Raw genomic sequence first — 22,313 nt, 5'->3', positions numbered from 1 at the left:
AAAATTTTAGGGCTTTTTCATTATTTATTACCAATAAACCAAAATATTTGGACTTTTCTGAAGATTACCTTTAAACTAATATATATATATATATATATATATATATATATTATATGATCTAATTTAATATGTACTATTCCATGTCTTCTTTCTTATGCTCTTCTAGGCTTACCGTGTGTTTTTGTGGGTGTCGTCAAACCCATCAACAAAAAATCTCACTCACAAGCCTTGTTAACTCCATTCGATTTTCCAAAATTATCCATTCATAACTCTATGATCATCTTTCAATCTCTAAATAAAGAACGGAGAAAATCCTTGTTGATTATGTGGATGTCCCTATTAACTAACCATGACTTAAACCGTGGTTCCAACACTTGGATGTTCTTATTACCTAACCATGACTTGAACCCATACACTAATGGCGTTGTCCATAATGTTGTTAACAATAGAAGACGAATCTCACATGTTCAACCACTGATACATTGGCTCAAGTCTTACTTGACGCTTGTTTCCTTACAACACTATAGAAGCCCCAATGTAAGACGAATCCCACATGGTTCATCATTTATTGGGTTTTTTTTGGTCAAAAAGTAAAGCTTTTTGGAAGCCCCAAATAGACTAAAACGTAATAATGACAATTGTTGTGATGTTACGTTTAAGTCATAATGACAATTAGTGTGATAGTACAATAATTGTCATTATTACTTAAACGTAACATCACAACAATTGTCATTATTACATTTTAGTCTATTTGGGGCTTCCAGAATGCATTAGTTTTTGGCAAGACAAAAACTAATAAATGATGATCTTTTTGATAAAGATCGGAACACAATCTTATTGATGGATCCAAGATTTTCTTCTCGTCCCAAGCCCTTTTCTCCTCAATCTTCTTCCAAAAAATGCACTACAATATGCAATATTAGCCCCCCTTTCTCTCCTACAAGCATATAGCTCAATTAGGGCTTCTCTCAGAGTGTTAAGATGATAAGGGAGGCGGAAATGAAGGCTTAAGGTCCTTTAAATAGGACACAAACCCTAAAAATTAGGGTTTTCACACTCAGCTGATACTCGCCGAGTTGGGGTCCTCTAACTCGTCGAGTAGACTCTAGAAATTACGCGACCATTAACACTCTCTACTCGGCGAGTTGGGGCCTCCAACTCGTCAAGTTAATCAGACAACAAGAACATAAATTAATTAAATATTATACTTGGGAGTCGGGATGTTACACCTATTGTAAGGAAACAAGGGTCAAGTAAGACTTGAGCCAAGGTATCAGTGGTTAAACCATGTGGGATTCGTATTTTGTTGTTAACAAAACTATGGACAATGCCATTAGTGTATGGGTTCGAAATAAGATTCGAGTCATTGTTAGGTAATATGAACATCCGAGTGTTGGAACCGTAGCTCGTAGGTATACCAAATTAATATTTTAATAGTTTATGATGGATAGCTTGTTGACATTTTTTTTTACAATTAGAGTTAACATTCTTCATGGTTTTCACTACATAATATCGAGTTGATTTTTTTACCTATTTTGAGTTTTTTAAGCTTAATGGTTCATTCTTCATGGTTTTCAAGCCCTATTGTAAGGAAACAAGGGTCATGTAAGACTTGAGCCAATGTATCAGTGGTTAAACCATGTGGGATTCGTATTTTGTTGTGAACAACACTATGGACAATGCAAATAGTGTATGGGTTCGAAATAGGATTCAAGTTATGGTTAGGTAACAGGAACATCCAAGTGTTGGAACAACGGTTTAAATCATGGTTAGGTAATAGGGACATCCACGTAATCAACAAGGATTTTCTTCGTTCTTTATTTGGAGATTGAAAGATGATTATAGAGTTATGAATGGATAATTTTGGAAAATCGAATGGAGTTAACAAGGCTTGTGAGTGAGATTTTTTGTTGATGGGTTTGACGACACCCACAAAAACACACGGTAAGCCTAGAAGAGCATAAGAAAGAAGACATGGAATAATACATATTAAATTAGATCATAATATATATATATATATATATATATATATATATATATATATATATATATATATATATATATATATATATTAGTTTAAAGGTAATCTTCAGAAAAGTCCAAATATTTTGGTTTATTGGTAATAAATAATGAAAAAGCCCTAAAATTTTGATTAATTAATGAAAAAGCCCCAAAATTTGGATTAATTAACGAAAAAAGACGAGATACCGGCTAAATCTGTGAAACCAACCACGAAGGGTTAATCCGAAGTTTTAGCCGGTAATCTATCATTTTTTGTAAACAAAATTTAATTTGAGACTAAGCCGTAAAGTGACCTAAAATATTAAGAATTTTTAACAGATTTCCCATTTAAATTTTTAAATGGTTTGGAAAAAGCTAATATATAACTTTATGGTTTATTCATAAAAGCAAATATAAATACGTAGCTGAAAAGATAAAGTCAAATTCATATGAAACCCGCGCAAAAAGAGTGCGCATATGGGGCCACGTAGTTGGCGTTAGCATGCCACATAGATCATCGATTACGCAATCACCGTTTACATTTTCATTTCTTCAGACTTATATATTCATTTGCTTTTACACAAAAGGAATGATGGTTGTTGGTGAAGAAATTTTCGAATTTTGAGTAGAGATTAAGCTTAAAATGGCGACCAAGTTTTTATCACTGGCGTGTATACGTGGCACCGGTGCCGGTGATGGCTATTCCCGAGGATTGTCACCGCGGCCGCACTATCCGTCTATGCCAAAGTACCCAAAGGGGATGTCGGCAGATATGGAGAGTAGTATGGATAGATCGGAGCGTAGGGCTTTGTTTTCTGTCACCGGAATGACCTGTTCTGCTTGTGCCGGATCGGTGGAGAAGGCCGTTAAGCGGTTGCCGGGAATCAAGGAGGCTGTTATTGATGTGTTGAATAATCGAGCTCAAGTCATGTTTTACCCTAGCTTCGTCAATGTAAGTTTCATCGTTCCTAATAATTAGATACAGTCAATCAGTTGTACCCTAGCTAGCCTTTTTCTCAGACTTCAATTACTAAATTCTGATGATGATCGTTGCTTTTTCTACTAATTTGCAATTTTACTCTAGATCTATGGAATTAGAGTATATTAGTCTCATGAAGAATATCAATATTTTTGATTTCGAGTGGTTGATTCATCATTTTACCAAAAGTTTATGGTTGTTTCTCCTTTTGCTATTCATAGGAGGAGACTATTCGTGAAACCATTGAAGATGTAGGGTTCGAATCTGCACTGATCATGGAGGAAACAAATGAAAAATCGACTCAAGTATGTCGAATCCTCATCAAAGGAATGACTTGCACAACTTGTTCAAGTACAGTCGAGTCTGCTCTGGGATCTGTACATGGAGTACAGAGAGCCCAAGTTGCATTAGCAACAGAAGAAGCCGAAATCCACTATGATCCCATGACTGTAAGCCATGACCATCTCTTAAACACCATAGAAGACACTGGATTCGAAGCCATATTGATTAGCACAGGAGAAGACGTGAGCAAAATACATTTACAAATCGATGGACCATGGAATGATGGTTCCATGCGAATCATCCAAGAATCTCTTCAAGCACTTCCTGGAGTTGAAAAGATTGAATTTGACACCAATCTCAAAAAGTGTTCCCTCTCTTACAAACCAGATTTAACAGGACCTAGAAACTTCATTCAGGTAATCGAATCAACAGGATCCGGATTCAAGGCGAAGATATTTCCTAAAGGAAACGGAAGGGATTCTCATAGACAAGAAGAAATCAATCAATACTACAAATCTTTCAAATGGAGTTTGGTTTTCACAATTCCAGTGTTCCTAACCTCCATGGTGTTCATGTACATCCCTGGACTCAAACACGGACTTGACACCAAGATTGTCAACATGATGACTGTAGGCCATCTTTTAAGATGGATATTATCCACCCCTGTTCAGTTTTTCATTGGTAGAAGATTCTACACAGGTTCCTACAAATCATTGCGCCATGGTTCTGCGAATATGGATGTTCTGATTGCATTGGGAACAAACGCAGCCTACTTCTATTCAGTCTACTCTGTATTAAGAGCTGCAGCTTCACCACATTTTGAAGCAACCGACTTCTTTGAAACAAGTGCAATGTTAATCTCATTCATTCTACTTGGAAAATATCTGGAAGTTAAAGCAAAGGGAAAGACATCTGAAGCAATTGCAAAGCTCATGGACCTGACTCCTGATACAGCAACACTGTTGACTTTTGACACTGAAGGGAATGTTGTAAATGAAGAAGAGATAGACAGCAGATTGATTCAAAGACACGATGTGATCAAAATCATCCCTGGTGCAAAAGTAGCTTCAGATGGATTTGTTACATGGGGACAAAGCCATGTGAATGAGAGCATGATCACAGGTGAAGCAAGACCTGTTGGAAAAAGGAAAGGAGATACAGTTATTGGAGGGACAGTGAATGAAAACGGGGTTTTGTATATTAAAGCGACACGTGTCGGATCAGAAAGTGCACTTTCACAAATAGTTCAACTTGTTGAGTCAGCACAGATGGCAAAAGCTCCAGTTCAAAAGTTAGCTGATAGAATTTCCAAATTCTTTGTTCCTCTCGTAATTCTTCTTTCTTTTTCCACTTTTCTTGCATGGTTTGTTGCTGGAAAGTTTGATGGGTATCCGGAATCTTGGATTCCATCCTCCATGGATAGTTTTCAGCTTGCTTTACAGTTTGGAATCTCTGTTATGGTTATAGCTTGCCCATGTGCTTTAGGGTTGGCAACTCCAACAGCTGTGATGGTTGGGACTGGAGTTGGGGCTTCTCAAGGTGTTCTTATAAAAGGAGGGCAAGCGTTAGAAAGTGCACATAAGGTCAGTTATTATGATTTTTTTTAACACTTACATTTTAAAAAAAATCAAACTTTTTTCTGATTGTTTTGGAGTAAATTATGCACAGGTGAATTGTATTGTGTTTGATAAGACTGGGACTCTTACAATTGGGAAGCCACTGGTTGTTAACACAAGACTCTTGAAGAACATGGTGCTTAGAGAGTTCTATGAATTGATTGCTGCAGCTGAGGTACCTTTTCTATATAATGTTGATAATATTTTTTCCTTTTTTGGAAAATTATATATTTTTGTTAATTGTTGCAGGTGAACAGTGAACACCCTTTAGCCAAGGCAATTGTAGAATATGCCAAAAAATTTAGAGACGATGAAGAGAATCCAATTTGGGCAGAAGCACACAACTTTGAATCCATAACTGGACATGGTGTGAAAGCCATTGTCCACAACAAACAAATAATAGTTGGAAACAAGAGCTTAATCTTAAACAACGGAATCCCTATTTCCATTGACGCACAAGAAATACTAACAGAAATCGAAGGGTTAGCCCAGACCGGAATCCTCGTTTCCATAGACAACCACCTCACTGGAATTCTAGCCATTTCCGATCCGTTAAAACCCGGTGCTCGTGAAGTCATCTCCATCCTCAAATCCATGAAAATCAAAAGTCTATTGGTCACTGGAGACAACTGGGGAACCGCCAATTCCATTGCAAAGGAAGTCGGAATCAGCGATGTAACCGCCGAAGCCAAACCGGAGGACAAAGCAGAGAAAGTGAAAGAGCTACAAGGTTCGGGACTTGTGGTGGCGATGGTGGGAGACGGAATCAACGATTCCCCCGCTCTAGTTGCTGCGGATGTCGGAATGGCGATAGGTGCTGGAACGGATATAGCGATTGAAGCGGCTGATATTGTTCTTATGAAAAGTAATCTAGAAGATGTGATCACTGCGATTGATCTTTCGAGAAAAACGTTTACTAGAATCCGGTTGAATTACATTTGGGCTTTGGGGTATAACCTTCTTGGGATTCCGATTGCGGCCGGAGTTGTGTTTCCGTTCACAGGATTCCGATTGCCACCGTGGATTGCCGGAGCTGCTATGGCTGCGTCTTCTGTGAGTGTTGTTTGTTGCTCTTTGTTGTTGAGGAATTATAGAAGGCCTAGGATTCTTGAGACTTTGGAGATTCAAGGAATAACAACTGTTTGAACTTTGAATGTAAATATCTTCGTGTTTTTGTTTACATGTATATATGTAGGATAAAAATAGTTTTATCTGTTTAAGGGTGGTATATTGTTTGATTCAAGTACTACAAGTTGAAATATGTTACATGAAATAGCAACAAACTTTACTCTAGGGACGCCATAAGATTGTGACTAAAAGCATTTTTATATGGTTATCACAAGTTGCATAATTTCCTCAACAAAGTTAATAATGTGGAATTATGAAAAAGACATCATCTGTTTGTAATTAAACCTCCACCACTTTGGAGTCGACCAAATGCGACATCCTTGTCTTTAGTCTATTACTTACTTTTTTTTTCTTATTTTTTCCAATTCTTATTTTTTTTTTTGTATAACTGGGAAATAAATTAAAATTAAAACGAAAATTAGATGGGTCTGGTCATGGAACCCACCTGCACTCTACTTAAACTCGTCCATGCATTTATTATCATTCAAAGAACATCCAAAAAAAACTATAAAAAAAGAATTTCGACAAGTACTCTATTTTTAGTTTCTTACTTATATTATTGTGTATTTAACTTTTAGAGATAATGACTTGATAGGGTAAGATGCTTTTTGAAATGTATATATTTAGTCCTTATTCTTTTTTTTCTTGTAAAATAAACCCTTATACTTTATTAATATGTACACATTAGGTCATTTTCACCAGATTCTACAGGTTTTGCTGACGTGGAAAAGTTTATTTTACAAAATAAAAAGAATAAGGATTAAATGTGTACATTTCAAAAAGTATCTTACCTTATCAAGTCATTTTCCATTTATTTCATTTTGTTGAAATGAAATACCCAGGTGGCATCCACATATCCACAACGAGATTTTTCCAACTTTTATTCATCATGAAAAAGAGGGAGAACCCCGGTCTCCGATGACTCATTTGTGTGTTCCTACACATCACTGGTAGCAAGGAGGAATGATGGCAAAAACAAGAAGGTCGAAGGGGGAGGCAAGAGGAAGTAGAGATGGTAGTTGGCGGCGAGGAGCTGCTCTGGTAGCCCCCTCGTCGATTCTTTCTTCTTTTTCAGGAAACATATCTCAAAAATGGAGGCAAAGAGAGACAAATCAGAGAAACACAATAGGTAAAGGGTGTTTGGCTGTTGTTGTTCGACCGGAAGGAAGAGACACGAGAAAGAGAAGGGTCGCTGCCCTTTTCTTGTTGCTGGAGGATCACCTACCTGCGGTGACTAAGCTAATTAATTGCTATTTGGTGCCACTTGTGCTTCCACATCAGCAAAACCTGTAGAATCCGATGAAAAAGACCTAATGTGTACATATTAATATAATATAAGGGTTTATTTTACAAAAAATAAGAATAATGACTAAATGTGTACAAATCAAAAAGTATATTACCCTATCAACTCATTTTCCCTAAAAGAAAATTCGTATATAACCGGTAAACCGGGTATAGCCGGTCACAAGGATTGCATTGTTACAAAAAATAAAATATAAGGGTTTATTTTACAAGAAAAAATGAATAAGGACTAAATGTATACATTTCAAAAAGTATCTTAGCCTATCAAGTCATTTTCCCTAACTTTTAAACTTAAATTATTATAGTTTATAAAAATTCAATCTACCTATATAAATGATAAATATATTAAAATAACAAGGTTACACGATACAAAGCAAAGTTAATGTTTATTTGTCATGTTATCATTTTATTGTTGTGATTGCGTTATCATTTTTAATAATAATTAATACACACCCCCACCACTCACACACTCACACACAATTTGCCATAAAGTTTGACAAATGCTCATATGAAACACGGTATTCCCCCAAATCCGCCATTGACAAACATCAATACCTGGTTCCAACATTGCTGCAATTGACCAACTCCGATCTCTACAGGAATCTGTCAGCAAAATTCAGTTCACAGTCTCCAATTAACAGGTTAGCTACACTATTCCTTGATTTTTCGGAATTCCAATTCCATGGCTTACATCTGGAGTCTGGACTGGAATAGATCTGAATTTCATGTCACTGTAAATTCAACGTCTTTGATTTTTTACTCTCCACTTTCGATTTATGCTTGAAGTAGTATCATCTGCTGAATTTCGGTCTTCCGGTGGAAAATTAACTGATTCTCAACAACTTTGTCTTGATTATCCTTTTCTTACTTGTTTGAAGCACTACAATGGCGTCTGATGGTGAAAACGAGCCATTTCTAACACTCGAACACGAACCTAAACCTCAGCCGGATTGTTTTGCTTCAACCAAAAGCAGAAAGTTAAAACGCTGCAGAAGCGCCCCCATGGTCGAACTTCCACAAGGATCCAAAATCGAACGCCTTTTAGAAAACCCAAAATCCATCTTCGATCAACTCAACCCACATCTCACAAGGGTAGCCATCTACTTATTCATATACCTAAGCATAAGCACACTCTGCTTTTACCTCATGAGAAACCAGATTTCCGGAGATAAAACAAACGGCATTCTTGATTCGATCTACTTCTGCATCGTAACAATGACCACCGTCGGATACGGTGATCTTCTTCCAAACAGTGCCACCACAAAACTACTCGCCTGTGCTTTTGTATTCACCGGAATGGCACTCGTCGGAATCATTCTCAGTAAAGCCGCTGACAGTTTGGTTGAAAATCAAGAAATCTTGCTAGTGAAAGCATTTCATCTGCGTAAAAAAGCTGGAGCATTGGAGACCCTAAGAGAAATGGAAACCAACAGAGTGAGATACAGATGTCTAATCTTGTCCATCTTGCTTATCGTCCTCATAGCTTCCGGGACAATCTTTTTAACCACAGTTGAGAAAATGGAGTTTGTCGATGCGCTTTACTGTGTTTGTTCCACCATTACAACTTTAGGATATGGAGATAAGAGCTTTTCAACAATATATGGACGTGTTTTTGCTATATTTTGGATCTTGATGAGTACCATATGTTTAGCTCAATTGTTGTTTGCTTTTGCTGAGTTGTATACTGAAACTAGACAGAGGTCATTGGTGAAATGGGTTCTTACAAGAAGAACAACAGCTGCTGATCTTGAAGCAGCTGATCTTGATGATGATGGTGTTGTAGGGTATGTTCTAATTTCATCTAATGATTCTGTTTTTTTTTTTTTTATAACTTGTTCATTGAGTTTATTTTGGAAAAAAGTGTAGGGCTGCTGAATTTGCGATTTTTAAGTTGAAAGAAATGGGAAAAATTACTCAAGAAGACGTTTTGGTTATTTTGGAAGAGTTCAAGAGTCTTGATGTGGATGACTCTGGGACTTTGTCCGCTTCTGATATTTATCTTGCCCAATCATAAAGATGAACAAGTTTAAAAAGGAATCATGAAACTCCTACTCACCTTGTTTCAATTTCATGTATTTTTGGAGCCAAAAATTGTAAACATATTTGTTTCTTCTATAAATGTTGTAAAAAGCAAGTAAGATCTTGCATTTTCTTTGGAAATTTGTAAAAAGGAATATACAAGGTTGTTTGGACATGTTTTGATTCTATGTAAATCTTAAATGTTTGATCTTTTACACAAAGCAGTTTGAATTTTTATGGTTAACTAAAGTCATCTGTTTTGGCTTTTATTTTCACTCGTTTTTATCCCAATAGATCATCAATTCATATGTTACATGTTGGACACAATTAATGCACATTTGTCTTGGAATAGATTTCATCATTGTAATCTCATTCGAATCACCAATAGATTATCAATTAATCATAATGGGTATATCAGTGAGATTCATATGAGGCAAAAGAACATTAAAAGACAATGTAGTTCTAGTCCTTATTGGTAGATGATTTATGGTTTTATGCGCTGCTACATGCATGATAGCTTCATTTTGATATATAAATATAATACTCCAAAATGGGAGTTAGTGTGAATGAGAGATATTGTTCTTCAAAATTTATATAGCAAGGTATAAATCGATTAAAATTGTATCTTTTTAGTTGTTGGAGTATAATCCGAATTCCATTATTGGAATCTTTTTCGGGAGTTGATTACTTGATTTCCAAGTTTATTAATTCTCTGTGATATGTGATTATTTATTTTAGGATTTTTAAGATATTAATTAAAATCCTCTTTAAAAGGCTATAAATAAAACCTTTCTAGTCATAGTTTTTTTAGTCATTCATTTATCTACCAAGTAGCTAAAGAATCTAAGATGTGTGTGTTTGCGCTTAATAATAATTAATCTAGCTAATTAAATTTTAATGATGGTTACATAATCTTGAAATTTTTTATTGAAGGAATAAAGGTTAAGTGATGTCACATCTTGGCCCTCACTTTATTTTTCCCTGATTGTGTTGCCATTTGCTCTCGAATTCTTTTTTGGTATTCAAAGAGATACTCATGAATTTCATCAAAATAAGGTGTAGTCGCATTCCTTACGTCTTCAATCCACTTTTTCACTTTCTTGTAAGGGCTTAATATACGATGGTAATCCTCCTCACTCAAAAGCTAAACACAAAAACTATTTAGTGACTTACACAGTTAACATAACATAATTAATAAAGCTTTTTGTAACATTAACTTATAATAATAAGATTAATTATATACCTCAAGTTGCATGACTTCACATGATAAACTGAGATCCGCAATTGATGGTTGAGAGCTTCCACCCAAAAAGCTTCCATCTCCTAATTTTAACCAAACATTTTCTAATTCAGACAAAGATCTCAGGAGTATCTCTTCAGCTTGAATCACTATCTGAAGGAACGAACGGAGCTCATTTAAAGGTGCCAGGATGGTGGTGTATACAAGTCCAGCTGGCGAACCAAATTATGATTAAAAATCTTGTCTTCTTAATTAATTTCCTACAATTATTATTATTAATTATAAAAATATATAGTACGTATCACCTGCACCACGACGTAAATGGGAATGATGCCAATCTAAAATGGAATGGATCTTAGCTCTTTTTTGTGGATCACCAGGATACCTATTCATGCATGAAATTAAATTAAATAAGCTTATATATATATATATTTATTCGTAGTTTAATTAAGAAGAAAACATTAAAAACATACTCACCAGTGGCTAGCCACTCCAGGAAATGAACAACATAAGTGGATAAGAATCGCATGACTACAAAATCACAAAACTTAAAACAAACGAATCCATAGATAGATATTGAGGAGTTGAATATATATATATATATATATATATATATATATATATATATATATATATATATATATATATATATATATATATATATATATATATATATATATATATATATATATATATATATATATATATATATATATCATGAGATGCAAAGAGAACCTTTCAATCAACTTCAAATGTCCATCAACTATTGCTGGAATTTGGCGCATGGGAGTTATTGCTACATACAAAACAAGATAGTTTTGTCAGGTTTTTAAATAATCACTTATGTTGTTACAAAGACAAACCTCCATATTCTTTGGAGAATTGCTGGCCTTTCAAGACCTCTACTTGAATTTCCTCAAAATCTATCCTGTTTATCCTTCAAATAAAGCCCAAAAATGATTATTATATAAATGATATTTGCAGATATACAAGTAAAGTTATAAGAAATGACTGAAACTAACGAAGCAAAGTCTTATACGACCAATAATTTTCAAAAAGCCGAGTTAAAAAGGTAACTGAAATTGCGCAAATTGATACAAAAAAGGTTTTTTTTTTTCTAGTATAAATGTCAGTGAAACTATAGCGGCAATTTCAGAAATATAACCCAACAGCAACATGGTTGATTCATCTTAAAAGGAATGGTTGCCTCAATCTATTAAGTGCTTCAGAAAGGGAATTTCATGGAAATAGTACGTAATTAGCAGAAATTAAGAGGAAAGAAAATAAATTACTTACTTGCAGAAGATGATAACAGCACGAGATGGTTCAGAAATTCGATGACCATATACTTTCAACGCCATGTTAGTTTCTCTCTTTCTCAGAATCAATGGCGCATGCACAGATCAAATCAAATGTTTGGAGCTTCATTTATCGAAGTCGAAGCCGATTTAATAATTAATATGCATGGATCCAGTTGCAATTAAAATGTTCAACAGTAGTGGCAGATCTTTGATGTCTTATGTGGCACGACACCAATGAGTCAGCTTTGGAACGTGGGACTCATTCTTCAAGAAATGGATACAGAGACTCTTATTACTTATTAATGAAAAAAATATTATTTTTAGTAAGATTTGCCTCAGTTTGTGAGTAAACATTTTAATCGACAAGAAATGAAAAATAAAACTTGCAGATTTGGTGCTGTACTGATTCCTATTGCGGATAGCAATTAAAACTAGGGAACATGGTTGTTAATTAATTAATACGCATAGGTTTATGTGCTTCAATACTGGCAGAGTTTTTTTTATGGTTTGTGATTTAGGGACTCTTTGGTAATTAATTAACAAGGACCTTTTTATCTGGTTCGTCCCGGATATTTGAGAATATTTAAATCCTCAAAATCGGCTTTGATTGTAGGGTTATATATATATATATATATATATATATATATATATATATATATATATATATATATATATATATATATATATATATATGTATATATATATATATATATATATATATATATATATATATATATATATATATATATATATATATTATTTTGTTTTCACTATCTATTGTGTACATGTATGATTGATTATGGACCAATCATTTTGGTTATTTTAAGAAAGTAATTAATGTATATTACATATTAAATATATAATAGGTATTAATTACATCTTTATCATTTAATATATATTAATTACTTTTTTAAAATAATTAAAATGATTGGTCAAAAATCAATCATACATGTAGGGATCATTTTAGACCAAATAATTCAAAAATAATTCATTAAATAAATAAGATGTTATTCCTAATCAAATCCCATGTAGGGATGTCAACGGGGGCAAACGGGACGGGGAGTACATCCCCCGCCCCCGCCCCCGAAATTTTTAGCATTGTCATCCCCGCCCCCGCCCCCGAATTCCTTGTTTACCCCCGTCCCCACCCTCGTTTCCCCGCCCCCGAAAAAAAAACACTATAAATTCAAAGTTACAGCTTACAAACCAAAAAAAATCAAAGAAACAAGAATGATTACGATAAAGTTCCAAAAACCACAATATATCCAAATCTATCGACTCGACAGATTAAAGTTCCAAAAGAAGCTCAATAAATCCAAAGTTACAAACCAAAAACTAATGTACGATTACGATAAATTCAAAGAAACATCAATGATTACTATAACACCAAATCATTCTACTTTCCATCTTTCTCTTCATCTTCATCAACATTTAAGTCATCGCCACCATCCACAAGACTACCTATAAAATGTTATAGTAAGCAACAATTAATATGGAAATGATATAACAAACAACAAATAACAACAAAATGCATACCTTTTTTCCCGCCAGATAACCAATTTTGGGTGCATATGATAGCTTCAATTGTTTTTGGAAGAAGTTTACTACGATGTGGGCCAACAATTCTACCACTAGTAGAAAAGGAAGACTCTGAAGCAACGGTAGAGATGAGAATAGCCAATATGTCTCTTGCAATCACACTCAAAGTAGGATATTTAATAGCATTTAGCTTCGACCAACCTAAAATATCAAAATCATGACTCTTCGGTAAAGTTTTTTCTTCTAAATACAATTCTAGCTCTGTTTTTCCACAAAAAACACTACTAGAAGAATTCCATGAAAAAAAGCATCTAACGATTCTGTCTCAACACTGGAAGTTGCATTTTGAGTACTAGAAGTGGGGACACTATCATCACTGCTTGTTTGGCTTACACATCTTGAATCATATTGTTGATATATACCCTCACAAATTGTTTTCACATTCAATAGATGAACTTTTGCTTTATCATCTCCATAGATAAGAGGGAAAAAGTACTCTAGGATTTTCATCTTAAACCTAGGATCCAAGATAGTAGCCATAGACATCACCCCATAACTGTCTTCCAAATACTTATCAAATTTTGTAACCATACTTGATGCCATTGTACTAACTTCAATGAACTTGGAGTCATCCCATTTCTTTAAAGCTAACTTTATTTCGCAAATTTTAGGGAAAAAAATGTTAGTGGTAGGATATTTTGTTCCCGAAAACAATTCTGTAACACTATAAAAGATCTTCAGTCTGTCGCAAAGTTCATTAGCCAAATCCCAATCACTTTCATTAGGTAAGCTCTTATATTGGGGCTCACGATTTTTTAACCTGGAGAAGACTTTTTTGTATTTCACGGCAGTAGCAAGCATCAAGTATGTAGAATTCCAACGTGTTTTGCAGTCAAGGGCGATTTTTTTCCACAAATAACACCTGATTGTTTTGCATTCTGTTCAAATGTCTCCATTCTTTTTGGTGTTGCTGTCCAAAAAGAAACACTCTCACGAACTTTCTCAATCCCCTTAAAGGAATCCAACCCACTTCTCACAATTAAGTTTAAAATATGCGCCGCACATTGCATATGGAACAACTCTCGACCTAAAATCAACCCATCAGAATGCATTTTTTCTATCATCAGTTCAATCATGCAATCATTTGTTGAACAATTATCAACAGTTAAAGTTGATAATTTTCTATCTAAATTCCATTCCATCAAACAATCTAACAACACCTCTGATAGCTTCTCTGCAGTGTGAGGACACGACACATATATAAACCTACCAATCAGCAAAATAAATTCAATTTAATAATGAAAACATATTATATTAAGCATATATAGCTATAAATTAGTAATTACATCAAAAGCCGACTTTGCAACTTCCATGAATCATCAATGAAATGGGACGTCACGGTCATGTATCCTTTTCTTTGGTTGTTGCAAGTCCACATATCGGTAGTTATTGCAATACGACCTTGAATACTCCCTAAGAATTGCATTAGCTTTTCCTTTTCTTCATCGTACAATTTCAAGACGTCACTCCTAGCCGTGTTTCTACAAATAGACTTAAATAATGGTTGAAGCCCTTGACAAAAAACTCTAAAGCCTTCATGTTCAACAATACGGAGTGGGTAGTCATGCTGTGCTATCATCCTAGCAAGATCCATTCGTCAATCCTCATAATTAAAACAATGGGTTGCTAATACCGATCCCTCACTTTCGTCTATCTTAGACTTTTTTCCAACTAAACGGCTTTGAAAATCGTCAATTCTTTTTTGATATTTCCCTGCTTTACATGTGTTTTGGTGACCCAACAAACCTTTTGTTCCGGTGTTGCTATTGTAAGTTAACGCCTTTTTGCAATAAATGCAAACTGCCTTTTCGATTTCTTTAATTTTTTTCAATTCGTAATGAGCCCATACTGGGGATCTTAGTTTTCTTTTTTTATCATTTTCCGCAGCCTGATTAGTAGCGTTAGCAGTACCATGAAACGTATTTGAATCATGTGGTTGAGTTTGATCAGCTGAAGACATGATATTTGAATCCTGGAATTGATTTCACAACATCAGAAAACATTCAACAAATTAAACACAACTAACACTAAAACTAACAAACTTCAAGAACATATTATAGGAACACAATAACACTAATAAATTAATTGTATTTGAATGAGAAAAATGAACAGATTACTGGAACATACTAACACATAATTAAACATTAACAAATTAACCACTACTTACACTAACAGTAACAAAGTTCAAGAACAAATTACAGGAACACACTAATACTAACAAATTAACTGCATTTAAATTAAAAAGATGATCAGGACCATACTAACACCAACAAATTTCAAGAATTTAAAAGAAAGTAATGTTTATATTCAATGAAATAGATGATCTGGTGAACATATGAATCACATATCGAGCAACTAATTTTAAAATAATAAATTTTCAGAAGATGTTGTGTTCAATCACAAAGAACCGATGTTTCATGTCTACTGAAGTAAATAACAATTGATGAGATGAACTGATAAGACAAGATCAGAAGATGATATACGATGTTATACGAACCTGACTTGAGTGAGACGAGAAATAAATTGCACGCTAAGGACGCGCTGATGAAGGGATCGATGGCTAAGGAGTCGATGGCTAAAGAGTCGGCGGCGACTGGTGGGCTTACGACGACCGACGAAGACGTGAAGGTGAAGCACTGAAGTGATGATGAACGATTGAAGGTCCACGGTCGCTTGGAGTCTCGAGAGAACGGGAGGCAGAGTGACGAAGTCTGAACTCAGAAGCGGGAACTGGCCACTCTGAAGGATCGATCAACAAAGAAAAGAAATTGAAGCGTCATTACATGATTTACCCTAAATGGATTGACAACTACAAAACAGTAAATACAGTAAGTCAAATAGTCAATATATATATATATATATATATATATATATATATATATATATATATATATATATATATATATATATATATATATATATATATATATATAACATATTAACGGGGACCCCACGGGGTATTCGGGACGGGACTACCCACCCCCGCCCCCGCCCCCGAAATCAAAACGGGGTTAACTTTACCCCCGTCCCCGAATTTTTTAAGCAACTAACCCTCATACGGGTTCGGGGCCCCACGGGATCGGGGTCCCACGGGACTTTTTGGCATCCCTAATCCCATGTTTCTAGGCTAACTAAATAAACAAGATATAATTTTAAATTGATTTCATTTGTACATCATTCTCCTTGGTTTTTTTTCTTTTTTTTTGGGTTTTGTTTTGTTTTGTTTTTGTGTGAGATTGAAATGCATCATCCTCACAATAATCAAGATCAGGTACACATGAATTGCAGTTTTTATTTATATAATTAACAAATTCGATACAAAAGGTATTAGTTTCAACAACAATCAAACAACTATTTCAAGGTACAAATGGAGCCTCCTCCCAATAATCAAGAGCAGGTACATATGATGAATATATAAATTTGTTTTTTTGTTTAAACAATATGAATGTGTTATTATCAATTTCCTTTCAACAGGAACAATCCAACACCGAACACCATGGTGAAGAATCGGATGTTTCCTTAATATGTTAAGTCATTTGAGTTCCAAAGGAATCAATTGACATAAAAATGTTTGAAGCACTACAATGGTGTCTGATGGTGAAGCAAAACAATCGTAACAATGAAATCTTGCTAGTGCTTTTGCTTGTGCTTTTGTATTCACTGAAATGGCACTTGTCGGAATCATTCTCAGTAAAGCCGCTGACAGTTTGGTTGAAAATCAAGAAATCTTGCTAGTGAAAGTATTTCATTTGCGTAAAAAAGCTGGAGCATTGGAAACCCTAAAAGAAATGGTACCTCGCCCACACTCATCTCCCTACCAGGCACATACAAGTATCAGACAGACAATAAATATACTCTATCATACAAACATTCCTTGGGCACCCTCCCGACCTCGGATCTTGGTCCGGAATATCATACTTGCATACAGTGCCAAGGGCTAACCCCCGGGTCTTCCTACTCATAACTTCATGGTCCGACATTGTGGCCGTAGACCCATCCACACAAAGGGAAACTAAGTTATACCATAAAGGTCCAATCTTTGGACCTAGAAAGATCCCAAAACTTCCTACATCTAGATCTAAGCTTCTATAAGGATAGTTAGAAGCATTATACCTTCCGGGGCTTGCAAATGGGCTAAAGAACTTGGATCCAAAAGCTCTTCCTCGATCTATGGGACTTCAAGACGATCCCTCCACTCCAAGAACACTAAGATGCACTCAAAATGACCTTACAAGCTTCAAGAACACTCAAGAGGATTAGGGTTTTTGTGGGAGTTGTCCAGGGGTGAAATGGAGGCTGAGGCTTGGGGCATAATGTTCCTTATATAGTGGCAAACCCTAAAAATAGGGTCTTTGGACACTGGACATATGTTGGGCGTACATCCTGTACGCTAGGCGTACGCCCCCGCGCACCCGCGACTAAGCAACCCACTACGCTGGGCATACCCACGCGTCTCATTTTGCATGCATGGCTCTTCTTGCCAGCTTTTCCCATTAAGGGACCATTTATGTCAATATTTTCAAAGTGCCCTAACTCCTTCATTCTAAGTCCGTTTTCGACGAACTTTATATCCACGAAAAGGTGGCAAGAAGCCCTACGCTTCTAGCAACATATGTCAGCCCCAAAACTTTCTCTAAATAACTCCAATCCCATAAATGACCAAAACGCCCCTAGCTTTGGTTTCTGAAATCGACGAACGAATACTTTAGGAACAGGGTGTTACAGTCCCACCCTTCTTCTTGCTCTACAGTGGCAATGTTTCCTTCATCGACTTGTTTCATCGGGCAGTTCTTGGCCATGTGACCCTTACGTCCACATCTGTGACATTTATAAGGAAAGTACTTTCCATTAGTATGTAGTTTTCGGTCACCATATACTTCCTCGTGTCCCTGGTTACTTGGCTTCTTGTCACCACGATCATGATGCTTGTTTTTGTCGTCGTTCTTATTCCAACCTTTCTGCTTATTATCTGACTTATGTTTTCCTTTGCTTCTTTCTACATAGAGTGCTTCATCTTCTGTCTTAGATGTCGCACCCATGAACATGCTTCCAAACTGTTTGGCCTGGGCCTCTTGACTGGTCAAAAGATTCTCAAATTCACTCAAGGATGGTTGTGTAGGCCACCCTTGTACCGCAGCCACAAAGCTCCTGTATTCCGGCTTGAAACCATGGATGATGATGCGTTTCATCCTAGGTTCTCCAATCTTTCCCTGTGGAGCAAGTTCACCAATTTCCCTTCACAACGTTTTGACTTTGTAGAATTACTAAGAGATTGTTAGATCTCGTTGTGATACCGAAAGCAATTCATTTTTAAGAAATTGCAATTTCGTGTCGTTCTTCTTTGAAAACAAAGTCTTCAACGCATCCCATGCCTTTTTTGGTGTAGTAAGGTCCCGTATATGTTCGAGCAACTCCTCTTCGATCGTTGTTTTAATGATAAACAACGCCTTCTCGGACTTGACTCTCCATTATTGCTCCATTGGTGTCAATCCTTGGTTCTGTGGTGTTGGCTCCGTCAACTACTTCCCATGGCCAAGAAGATACGAACTCATGCACGTAGACCACATGTTGTAATTTGAACTACCCAACCTCTTAACACCACCGATTGCTTGGAACTCCGACATATTTCAGCTGCAACAATTAACCAATCTCTGATATCGGTTGTAAAAACAAGATGACCAGAATTCAAGAGCAGACTAATGAAACTACACACAGACAATTTGTGGCAAGTGTCGTTTTCTGATATTCAAGGGAAAACAAAGAAAACCAAAGTGCTTACAACTTGACTGCATACTAAAATAAAGGGAAAGCTAGTGACTAAATAACCCAAAGAAAACATAACTAACAGACCACTACTTTACCGCTACTAAATAAGGAGACCACTACTCACTAAAATGACCAAGTAAATAAACATGTGGAATAAACAACAAAATAAGAAAATGGATTTGCACACTCACGTGACATGATGGACTTTAATATTGTAGGGTATGTTCTAATTTCATCTAATGATTCTGTTTTTTATAATTGTTCATTGAGTTGATTTTTGAAAAAATTGTAGGGCTGCTGAATTTGCGATTTTTAAGTTGAAAGAAATGGGAAAGATTACTCAAGAAGACGTTTTGCTTATTTTGGAAGAGTTCAAGAGTCTTGATGTGGATGACTCTGGGACTTTGTCCGCTTCTGATCTTTATCTTGCCAATCATAAAGATGAACAAGTTTAAAAGGAATCATGAAACTCTTACTCACCTTGTTTCAATTTCATGTATTTTTGGAGCCAAAAGTTGTAAACATGTTTGTTTGTGTATCTTCTTCTATAAATGTTGTAAAAAGCAAGTAAGATCTTGCATTTTCTTCGGAAATTTGTAAAAAGGAATATACAAGGTTGTTTGGACATGTTTTGTTTCTATGTAAATCTTAAATGTTTGATGTTTTACACAAAGCAGTTTGAATTTTATGGTTAATTAAAGTCATCTGTTCTGCCTTTTATTTTCACTCCATGAGGAACATGTTTTTATCCCAATAGATCAATTCATATGTTACATGTTGGACACAATGCACATTTTAATACAATTTGAGGTCAATCCATTTTATCGACAATGAACTATACCAATTATGCATGGAAGATATATATATATAGATATATATATATATATATATATATATATATATATATATATATATATATATATATATATATATATATATATATATATTTAAAAAAAAAAAACAAAAAAAAACGAAGTGAAAGTCCACACGATGTAAAATACTGCTCTACCATGTAGCTGAAGCATCTAAGATGATGTGTTTGTGTTTAATCTAGGTAATTAAATTTTAATGATGGTTACATAATCTTGAAAAGTTTTATTGAATGAATAAGGTTAAAAGTGATCTCAGATCTTGGCCCTTACTTTCTTTTTCCCCGATTGTGTTGCCATTAGCTCTCGAATTCCATTTTGGGATTCAAAAAGATACTCATGAATTTCATCAAAATAAGGTTTAGTCGTACTCCTAACGTCTTCAATCCACTTTTTCACTTTCTTGTAAGGGCTTAATATACGATGGTAATCCTCCTCACTCAAAAGCTAAACACAAAAAATATTTAGTTACAATTAACATAACATAATTGAAGCTTTTTGTAACATTAACTTATAATAAGATTATATACCTCAAGTTGCATGACTTGACATGCTAAACTGAGATCAGCAATTGATGGTTGAGTGCTTCCACCCATAAACCTTTCATCTTTTAACCAAACATTTTCTAACTTAGACAAAGATCTCAAGAGTATCTCTTCAGCTTGAATTACTATATTAGGGTTTGAAGGGATGCCATTTAGTGGTAACAGGATACTGTTGGATACAAGTCCAGCTGACAACCAAATTATGAATTAATTTTTTTTTTCTTACTATTTGCAAAAAATATTACTATAAAGAAAACTGCTTATCACCTGCACCACGTCGAAGATATGAATGATGCCAATCTAAAATGGAATGAATCTTAGCTCTTTTGGATGGATCAACAGGATACCTATTTGTCTAATTAGTTTATATATATATATATATATATATATATATATATATATATATATATATATATATATATATATATATATATATATATATATATATATATGCATGGAGTTAATTGAAGATTAAGATTTTTTTTTTTTGACTCACCAGTGACTAGCCACTCCAGGAAACGAAGAAGATAAATGGATAAGAATGGCGTGACTACAAAACACAACATAAAACAAATAAATCGAGATAGATAGATAATAAGAATTACTTGAATATATATATGAGATGAGATGCAAAGGAAAAAACCTTTCAAACAGCTTCAAATGTCCATCAACTATTGCCGGAATTTGGCGCATGGGACTGAATATATATACATATATTCAGGGGAGAAATGCTGGCCTTTCAAGACATCCACTTGAATTTCCTCAAAATCTATCCCGTTTATCCTTCAAATAACATCAAAAAGATTATTATATTATAAATTGTTATAGAAATAAATTTATATAACCCAACCCGAATTAAACTTAACATGTTTGGCTCATCTCAAGATAATCTATTAATTAATTGCTTCAATACTTGTAGTCAGTCACAAATCACAAGTCAAGAAGGAAAAGGTTGGTATTTACTATATATATTGAGGAAGATGACAGAAAGGGAATTTCATGTAAATAGTAATTAGCAGAAAGTTAAGAGGAAAGAGGAAAGAAGATAGATTGATTACTTGCAGAAGATGAGAACTGCACGAGATGGTTCAGAAATTCTATGAACATATACTTTCAGCGCCATGTTAATTAGTTTCTCTCTTTCTCAGGAATCAATGGCGCATGCGCAGATCAAATCAGATGTTTGGAGCTTGATGTATCCAAGTTGAAGCTGATTTTGATAATTAATATGGATCCAGGAATTAATTTTTTTTAACACTGACATGATCTTTGATTATTTTATGTGCCACGAGACCCATGAGGCTAAAACTGTGAACGTTCTCACAAGTGTATAGAAAGTATAATGGGATTTATTCTTCAGCAAGTGGATACGACACTTGCAATTATTAATTCCAAGATTTGCCTCAGCTTTGTGATTAAATATTTGAACTGACACGATGGAGACGATCTCGTCGCTGGAAACGTTGAATTTGTTTCTTCTCCGTTCTTTGAATCCAAACCGTACATGGAGACACTGCCGGAAAAGGAGAAGAGGAGAGTCCAAATCAATTCCATTGCAGAGGATGATAGTTCGATCTGGGTTTAAGTTTTCGATTTTGGTTCGATTTAAATCTGCTTCAATTCTTCTCCGATCTGAATCTACTCTCTAGTAACCTCTACTGCGGTA

At 35.0% G+C, this 22,313-nt stretch overlaps 4 protein-coding genes across 8 annotated transcripts; 2 read left to right on the top strand and 2 right to left on the bottom strand.

Moving 5' to 3' along the window:
- The first annotated feature begins 2,553 nt into the window (after positions 1–2,553).
- Positions 2,554–6,151, top strand: LOC111900389 (probable copper-transporting ATPase HMA5). The gene is made up of 4 exons (XM_023896275.3): positions 2,554–2,953; positions 3,202–4,845; positions 4,931–5,053; positions 5,128–6,151. The coding sequence occupies exons 1-4, from the start codon at positions 2,645–2,647 to the stop codon at positions 6,022–6,024; spliced, it is 2,973 nt and encodes a 990-aa protein (XP_023752043.1). The 5' UTR covers positions 2,554–2,644; the 3' UTR covers positions 6,025–6,151.
- A 1,603-nt stretch (positions 6,152–7,754) lies between these two features.
- On the top strand, positions 7,755–9,548 carry LOC111900394 (two-pore potassium channel 1). Of its 3 annotated transcripts, none has more exons than XM_023896280.2 (3): positions 7,755–7,949; positions 8,187–9,092; positions 9,175–9,548. In XM_023896280.2, the coding sequence occupies exons 2-3, from the start codon at positions 8,194–8,196 to the stop codon at positions 9,320–9,322; spliced, it is 1,047 nt and encodes a 348-aa protein (XP_023752048.1). In that variant the 5' UTR covers positions 7,755–7,949; positions 8,187–8,193; the 3' UTR covers positions 9,323–9,548. The 3 variants fall into 3 exon arrangements, with proteins under 3 accessions (XP_023752048.1, XP_023752050.1, XP_023752049.1); XM_023896282.2 differs by having other exon boundaries at positions 9,170–9,548; XM_023896281.3 differs by having other exon boundaries at positions 7,767–7,949; positions 8,098–9,092.
- A 561-nt stretch (positions 9,549–10,109) lies between these two features.
- LOC111900404 (glutathione S-transferase T1) lies at positions 10,110–12,057 on the bottom strand. 3 transcript variants are annotated; one of them, XM_052764550.1, is made up of 7 exons: positions 11,864–12,057; positions 11,431–11,504; positions 11,303–11,363; positions 11,045–11,098; positions 10,873–10,952; positions 10,571–10,650; positions 10,110–10,471 (listed from the first exon to the last, which is right to left on the bottom strand). In XM_052764550.1, exons 1-7 carry the CDS (start codon positions 11,926–11,928, stop codon positions 10,280–10,282), a joined length of 606 nt encoding a protein of 201 aa, XP_052620510.1. In that variant the 5' UTR covers positions 11,929–12,057; the 3' UTR covers positions 10,110–10,279. The 3 variants fall into 3 exon arrangements, with proteins under 3 accessions (XP_052620510.1, XP_052620509.1, XP_023752062.2); XM_052764549.1 differs by having other exon boundaries at positions 10,571–10,779; positions 11,431–11,495; positions 11,864–12,053; XM_023896294.3 differs by having other exon boundaries at positions 10,571–10,779; positions 11,864–12,049.
- An 8,157-nt stretch (positions 12,058–20,214) lies between these two features.
- Positions 20,215–22,313, bottom strand: LOC111900400 (glutathione S-transferase T1). The gene is given in 7 exon segments (XM_023896289.3): positions 20,215–20,549; positions 20,633–20,835; positions 20,915–20,994; positions 21,144–21,197; positions 21,291–21,349; positions 21,352–21,430; positions 21,706–22,313. Coding segments are annotated over 7 exon segments (732 nt in total). The 5' UTR covers positions 21,771–22,313; the 3' UTR covers positions 20,215–20,357.

This window comes from Lactuca sativa, chromosome 6 (assembly GCF_002870075.4).
Source record: "Lactuca sativa cultivar Salinas chromosome 6, Lsat_Salinas_v11, whole genome shotgun sequence".
In the NCBI taxonomy this organism is placed as follows: domain Eukaryota; kingdom Viridiplantae; phylum Streptophyta; class Magnoliopsida; order Asterales; family Asteraceae; genus Lactuca; species Lactuca sativa.
This window is presented reverse-complemented; position numbering and strand designations above follow the sequence as displayed.

What these genes read in the sequence shown, in the direction of transcription:
- LOC111900389 (XM_023896275.3), top strand. Translation starts at nt 2,645, where the DNA reads ATGGCGACCAAGTTTTTATCACTGGCGTGTATACGTGGCACCGGTGCC. An exon ending in CGTTAGAAAGTGCACATAAG is followed by an intron (nt 4,846 to 4,930) that starts GTCAGTTATTAT and finishes AATTATGCACAG; the next exon opens with GTGAATTGTATTGTGTTTGA. An exon ending in AATTGATTGCTGCAGCTGAG is followed by an intron (nt 5,054 to 5,127) that starts GTACCTTTTCTA and finishes TAATTGTTGCAG; the next exon opens with GTGAACAGTGAACACCCTTT.
- LOC111900394 (XM_023896280.2), top strand. Translation starts at nt 8,194, where the DNA reads ATGGCGTCTGATGGTGAAAACGAGCCATTTCTAACACTCGAACACGAA. An exon ending in GATGATGATGGTGTTGTAGG is followed by an intron (nt 9,093 to 9,174) that starts GTATGTTCTAAT and finishes AAAAAAGTGTAG; the next exon opens with GGCTGCTGAATTTGCGATTT.
- LOC111900404 (XM_023896294.3), bottom strand. Translation starts at nt 11,928, where the DNA reads ATGGCGTTGAAAGTATATGGTCATCGAATTTCTGAACCATCTCGTGCT. An exon ending in GCTGTTATCATCTTCTGCAA is followed by an intron (nt 11,505 to 11,863) that starts GTAAGTAATTTA and finishes CTTTATTTGAAG; the next exon opens with GATAAACAGGATAGATTTTG. An exon ending in ATTCTCCAAAGAATATGGAG is followed by an intron (nt 11,364 to 11,430) that starts GTTTGTCTTTGT and finishes TTTTGTATGTAG; the next exon opens with CAATAACTCCCATGCGCCAA.